The sequence below is a fragment of the Atta cephalotes genome (genome assembly GCF_000143395.1).
Source record: "Atta cephalotes unplaced genomic scaffold scaffold00019, whole genome shotgun sequence".
NCBI classification, from domain to species: Eukaryota; Metazoa; Arthropoda; class Insecta; order Hymenoptera; family Formicidae; genus Atta; species Atta cephalotes.
This window is the reverse complement of record NW_012130083.1, coordinates 682,052-689,005: the sequence shown is the minus strand read 5'-3', so window position 1 is coordinate 689,005 and position 6,954 is coordinate 682,052. Positions and strand designations below refer to the sequence as shown.

Here is a 6,954-nt window from a genome sequence, read left to right as displayed (position 1 = left end):
TATATATATATATATATATATATATATATATATATATATATGTATATATATATAATATATATATACATATATATATAAAATTACATAGCTGAACAAAATAAAAAGATCAGACTTAAAACTCAAATACAAAATAGAACTAATGGATAATATTTATAGTTTGATCTTTTAAAATCTGATCTTATGAAGAAAGATTATCTTATGCAGAAGTATTCCCTTCTAATTTTGAACTTAATGTGTGTTATTAAAAAAAATGTGTTTCTTATTTTGATTCAGAACAAAAAACTTCAAAATCGAAAGAGGACATCTGTGTTTCCTAGTTAGATGATCTTGAGAGTCCATCTAACCAGTGAAACGATTCAGTTTCATTAAGATAATATTATCATCTTACTTAAAATGATATTATTGTCTTACATTTTATCTCCAGTATGATCTCGAGATTTTGCTGTGTAGTCATTTCATTGAGCCAAACATTTTTTGAAAATACAAATTTATGATAAATGCAAACAGATCGGACTATGATCGGTACATAGTCCGCTCTTAAATTTAAGTGTATATTAATCTCAATTAATAGAGTAAACTAATTATTATCTCGAAATTTCGAAATGTTATACGATTATCTCATTGGCTGAAAAGAATCTTATGACTAGCACTCTTCAAACTGGCACAATCTTAAATACAAGACTGGAGATGGGCGATATTTATTATAGTCCAATTTTATATTCAAGATTGATCTTATATTCAATTGGATTATGGAATCGTACGAACCAATAAAACGATAGTACAATATTATGATTTTAAATATAAAGAACGGATATAAAGAACTATATGTATAAGTGATATTCACACAGTCTATTTTTATTTCAAGTTTTAACTAAATGTTTTAAAATGTTAATATGATTCATGACATTTACATAAGAAATCGATTATGAATACCGGTCTTTAGATTTTTTTCACATTCAGTTAATGAAATAATCGTAATGATTATACATATATATGACTATATATATATATGTGTATATATACACTATTAATCATGTTTAGTAATATCCGCAATTATTAACTAGTGATCATAATATAAGATCAGTAATTAACTATTTACATCGTTTATATAGATATAAATCTATTGAAAACTTTGATAATAAATGTGAAATACGAGGATGAATGAAATATAAGCGAGAATTTTTTTTATCATTTATTAGACGAGAATAAAAATATAAAGAAAACAAATTAATTTTTCTACATATTCCCTGCTACATTAATTGCCAGCGAATAGGCAATTTGGTGATTTCGTTTTCATAAAAAGTAATAGATTATGTCTGCAGTTAATTGCGCACGAATTTCTTTATACTGGCATTAGCCTCGAATCGTATTATCTTCCCAATTCTTCTTTCAATGATAACAACAACAAATGATAATCGTATGGATTTGTCTCAATGCAATTATCATTTGTTTGTTGTTTTTTTTAAGAATTCGGAGAATTCGCCAAACTGCCTATCCGCTGGCAAAAATATTAATGTAGCAGAGACTATGTAAAATAATTTTTTTTTATATTTTTATTCTCGTTCAATAAATAATAAAAAGAAATTCTCGTTCATATTTAATCCACTCTCGTAATTTCAATAAAATATCCAATTAATAAAACGAAAAATAACATTACTCATTTAAATATTTATATTTATACGTATAGAAATTTAATTTCGATCTTATATTTAACATATATGTGCAGACGAGTAATGCATCTCAATAATTCTGATTAATTGATCCCCACGCTATTACTTTTCCAAGATTCCATTTTCCGAAATTCCAACTGTCATGGGACAGCATCCTCAAACGATCAAAAATCTAATTTGTACGTATAAACGTAGTTAGTGTTTCTACATTACAAATTACATTTAAAACAATCTTAAATATTATATTTCTGGTCCTAAGAGTCTAAAATTCAGCCAATGGACTTGCCAATCCAAATTGAAATCTGTATTTTATTGGCTGAATTTTAAGATTTTTAGGATTAAGATCGAGATATAAGATCTGATTATGGTCGGTATTCATAGTCAGATCTTATATTCAAGACCGTCTTAAATATGGTCTTAAGAAGTCACGAACTAATCAGAAGACTGCATAAGACATTACTTAAGACGATCTTGAAATAAGACTCGACTATAGCCGGTATTCATAGTCAATTCTTTATATCAAGATCGTTTTAAGTAATGTACCGTCTTAAGACACTAATGCAGTCCTTTCATTGGTTCGTGATTTCTTACTTACCATATTTAGGACGATCTTGAATATAAAATCTGATGAATATCGGCCTATGTACACCCTGAGTTCATACTAGTTCACATCACTCGAAAAAAAGCGCGACTTGCGACCTTATAATGTTCTGGTCGCGCAGCCGCGCCGCGCACGCGTGAGACGAGCGCGCCAATCCGAGTTCGACTCTCGATCTCACGCGATATTGAAATCGACGCAAGGGAAAACAGGAATTTCGTCGTATTTTTTACATTGTCACGACAAGTTTGAAAAATTCTGCTTACGCAGAATTCTGATTTCGCACATACCATTTATTACGTATATGATTTGTCTTCACATCACGGAAGAACGAAATCGCTGGACGATATTGAAAAAACACCGAATTATTGATGCAATTTGTATACCGACAAATTTACTGGAATTATGTTCGAAATGAGGCTGATTCCAGTCACGCAAGATAAATCTACGTCAAGGATAATTTAAAAAAAAAACTTCATTGTTTTCTCAAACCACAACTACTGGTTCTCCTTCAAATGGAAGGATCAAAGTTTGATCATTAAAATAGAAAGACTTGAATAATAAAAAATTGTTTTGAAAATAAAATTTAAATTAAAAATTAAATTTCTTGCTTCGCAAATATAACGTAAAAAGTGACTCTTTAATTGACATTGAATTAGAATTCTCTGAGTGAATTAAAATGTTTCTATATATAACGATATCATATTAGAGATATTTATTTTAATGATTAAGATTAGAATGTCAAGTGTGCTTAACAAGCATTTCCTCGAAAAAAACAAATTGGCAATGAAACTAATGACATTATCTAACGTAGCAAATTTATTCAACGATTTGAATGTTAAAAATGTGTTTCGAATGTTAAATAAGCATCGAATGATTTTCAAATTAAACGTACACAATAAATAAAAATAACAATTGTTTGCAAATGTTACGTTATTCTTCTCAATCGATTTTCCAATGCCGGTGTCGAAACTATAACGTAACTCCGCTCGAAAGATGATCTTACTATTTAGATCCGATATTTATAGTCGGTTCTTACTGCAAGAGTTTTAAGTAAATACTTGAAGATGCTAATGCGAGCTCTGTGATTACTTCGTACAAACTTCAGACCCAAACATCAAACGGCTTTAAATATAAGTATAGAATACTGGTTTAAGATCGACATATAAAATATACAACAATATAAAATATACAACATTAATGAATTAATAAATCAACGAGAGGAGTTTGCTTATGGGAATGACGGGTTCCGTTAAAGCACGCGTGAAATCGCGAGGGCGCGTCTCGTGAAAACGACTTTCGCTTGCAAAATGCGAGGAGACACGCGCGAGGGAACGCTCGGCGAGAAGGAGTCTCGTACCGTCTGTTCGGGTCCTAAATACCACTAAACACATACAGGCGCGACAAGATATGTGCGAGGTATTAGCGCGACCTTCCATATCCAGGTCGTGTCGTCTCGAGTGCGCTTTCTGAATGATTTCCGATCCACGCACACGCGCGTACGCGGGTGCGTTGCACGAAGAGAATTGCCAAATTCGTTTCATTCAACCTACACACGTATATCTATATGGGCGCCGTACCTGCAGGCGGTGCGCTGTGCGCGCGCGCCAACACACACACACACACACACACACATCTACACCATAGGCAAGGTAGGCATACGTACCTAAACTGGCGTTACACCTTTCGCCAATTTTCCAAAGTCGTCTAGAGCGAGGAAACGTTCCAGATACCGCGTCACCGTCGTCTTCGGGCCTCGGACCTTCGGGTCCTCCGAAGCTCGAAGCTGTCAAAAAAAAAGGGAATCTTGGTCGCGCCGCGAGCCGGCGTATTCGACGTGGGCAAGGCCACTTCCTATTGGAGCAAGAGCCACCGGGCGTCCGGTAGCACCGGCGCCTTTGTGATACACAAGTGAAATCGATAGATAAACAAATGTGAAAGAGAGAGATAGTACTCTCGCCAGTCTCGTCCTAATGTCGCCAACACGTTCCGTCGTGTGATGGTGTGTGATTCACAATCTCTCCCTTTCTCTCTCTTTTCTCTCTCTTTCTCTCTCTTTCTCTCTCTCTCTCTCTCTCTCTCTTTCAGTACAATCGCTTCCTCGTTTCTTCCGAGACACACGAGCGAGATCTGCTTCGCTCTGTATCTTTCTTTCCTTACGTATAAATTTATGTGTATGTGTGTTTCTTTGTGTATGTATGTGTGTATGTGTGTGTGTGTGTGTGTGTGTGTGTGTTCTAAGACGCGCCGATATCCCCGTACTTGTACTCGATCATACCCGAACACACCACAAAGACAAAGCCGCGCTATGCCGCGCGAAACTGCCCACCCGTCGTCTTGTACCGTTTTTCACATCATACGCATCTTCCCCTCCCGCTCCTTTCTCGTACATCCACGCCCGATCGCACAAGCGGCGACATCTATCGATCGATCGGCGACAAGCGCTTAGTGTCGTTTTAGTGCAAGAGTCCGCCGCCATCGGTAAAGTAGCAACATTGGCAAATCGCGATTAAATTGCATTGCATTATTGCAATGGCTGTGGAGCGTCGACCGTCGAGCTTGCATTTATGTTATTGAACCCGCGTGGAGAGCCAACATGACAGGCAAACAGAATCAGCTGGACAACAGCGAGGACAATCAGTCGAGAATAAAATTGATCGCGGACAAACGCAGACTCTTAGACGAGAAATCCGCTCAGGTATGAGTAATTCACTTGCACCTCCCTACGTTTATGCAAATCTACTAAGTAGATCCCGTAGCGTATTTTTCGCTGCACCGCAACTTGTATGTTTTCTATTTTTTTTGTTTACTACTTTACAAAAAAAGTAATAAACGGTATAATTTTTTGTGATAAGAGTTGTCACTGTACAAGGCATTTAAAGCAAAACATACGAAGCAATGTACATTTTTAAATTGAAGTCTCTGTACTTAGAGACAAGATGGGAGCATCCATGGAAATTATTCTCCTTTCCCCTTGATGAATTTCCAACTCACTGTGAAAAGCCTTAACTATCCTCTGCAATTATATTTTTACTCCCTCCATCTAATCCGAATCTTTTGTCCAAGTTTTTTTACGGCTTAAATTTTTTACTGTTTTAGACTCAAAAAAATTCAAGGTTTTTTTTCAATATCTCTTATTAATTTTTTAATTTAAATGTTAAAATCTTTATTTAATAAAAAAATTTAATAAAAAAAATTGAATTTTAGCAAAAATGAGGCTATTTGGAAATGAAATTTCGCTTATGTGAAAAAAAACTTCAAATTGCAGACATAGAGTTAAAGATGGATTTGAATTAATTTTTGTGTACAAAAGTAAATTTAATATATTGTAATGTACAGTTATAAAATCATTATTTGTATAAATAGTAATAAAAGATGCTGTGAAAGAATATAAAATAAATTTTTATTCAATAGTTAATATAATACATAGAATGTTTCAAAATAGAATATCGATATCTTAAAATAATCGTTGTAAAATGTTTTTTATTTTTATATATAATCATAAAATTACGAAAGAAAAATACAATTTGCAGGTTGAGACAGAAATCAGAAATTGTTTTGAAGGTCTAACGAAACTCCTACGATCTAGAGAGAAGCAACTACTCCGACAAGCCGAAGCTATTCACAGGCAGCAACTTTCTCTAATAGAGACTTCATTAAATTTCTTACCATCATCAGTAGTTGTCCTGAACGATAAGAACGAGTTAGAGGAACGAATACGCCAGTTCGGTAATATCGAGACGCATGGATCAAATAGTATTACAGTAAAGGATGTGGAACCATATAAAGTTGCAGATTATCAAGATGCTAATAAGGATCATGTCAGTTTTGACAAATCAATTACCAAATCATCAGATCAAAAAGCCAGAGATCATCTGAGCCTTCCACGTTGCAAAGATTTTATATCTGACTACAGAACTATGCGTATTTCAAGTCTGCCTTCCACACTTTTCACTAATAATGAGCTGCGAGATTCGCATAACATAAAGACCAATGCATTAAAGATTTTTAAAGACACTTTATCCATATCAAGGTACTCGCCGCTTTTGATTATAAAACGCAAACTTGGTCTGACACACGTATCCTTAGATGGACTGCACGCTTTTGATAAATCATACTCACAGAATGTACAGTCTTTCGGGATGTCTTGTATGACTACAGAATCTTCTGAGCTAGATAAATTGATAAATGAAGCAGCTGAAACTAATTTGCGAGAATTTGATAAAGAAGTCTTAGATCAGGATGATTCCGAAATAATTAGATCTCCAAAAGAACGAGAGAAAAACGATGAACATCCTGTACAGATAAAGCAATGGTTGCAGCAGATACTCGCAGAGACTGAAATAGAGCCTGCGATTTACGAAATTGGACAGTTTACAGAGATATCAAAGGCAAAGCTCTGCAATGAGCTATAATTCTATTTGACGATCAAATTAGACATTCTTGCATTGTGTTTCAATTGGGGCCAAAGTTTCCAAAACGATGGAAAGCAAACAAAAGGCTGATCTACCTTAGAATTGCATGCCCGATATTCTTAATTTATATAGTCTCTCGTAAAATAAATTGGAGACAGTATAACTTTTCCGTGATCACAAAGGAAAGGATACCAATTTTGAATGACAAAGAGAGAAAGAAAAGAGAGAGAGAGAGAGAGAGAGAGAGAGAGAGATAGAGAAGTAAAGTATT

The 6,954-nt window shown here is 34.4% G+C and overlaps 1 protein-coding gene across 1 annotated transcript; it reads left to right on the top strand.

The window, feature by feature from the left end:
• Positions 1-4,864: 4,864 nt before the first annotated feature.
• LOC105618949 lies at positions 4,865-6,683 on the top strand. Its single transcript, XM_012200480.1, has 2 exons — positions 4,865-4,966; positions 5,802-6,683. The coding sequence occupies exons 1-2, from the start codon at positions 4,865-4,867 to the stop codon at positions 6,681-6,683; spliced, it is 984 nt and encodes a 327-aa protein (XP_012055870.1).
• Positions 6,684-6,954: the final 271 nt, after the last annotated feature.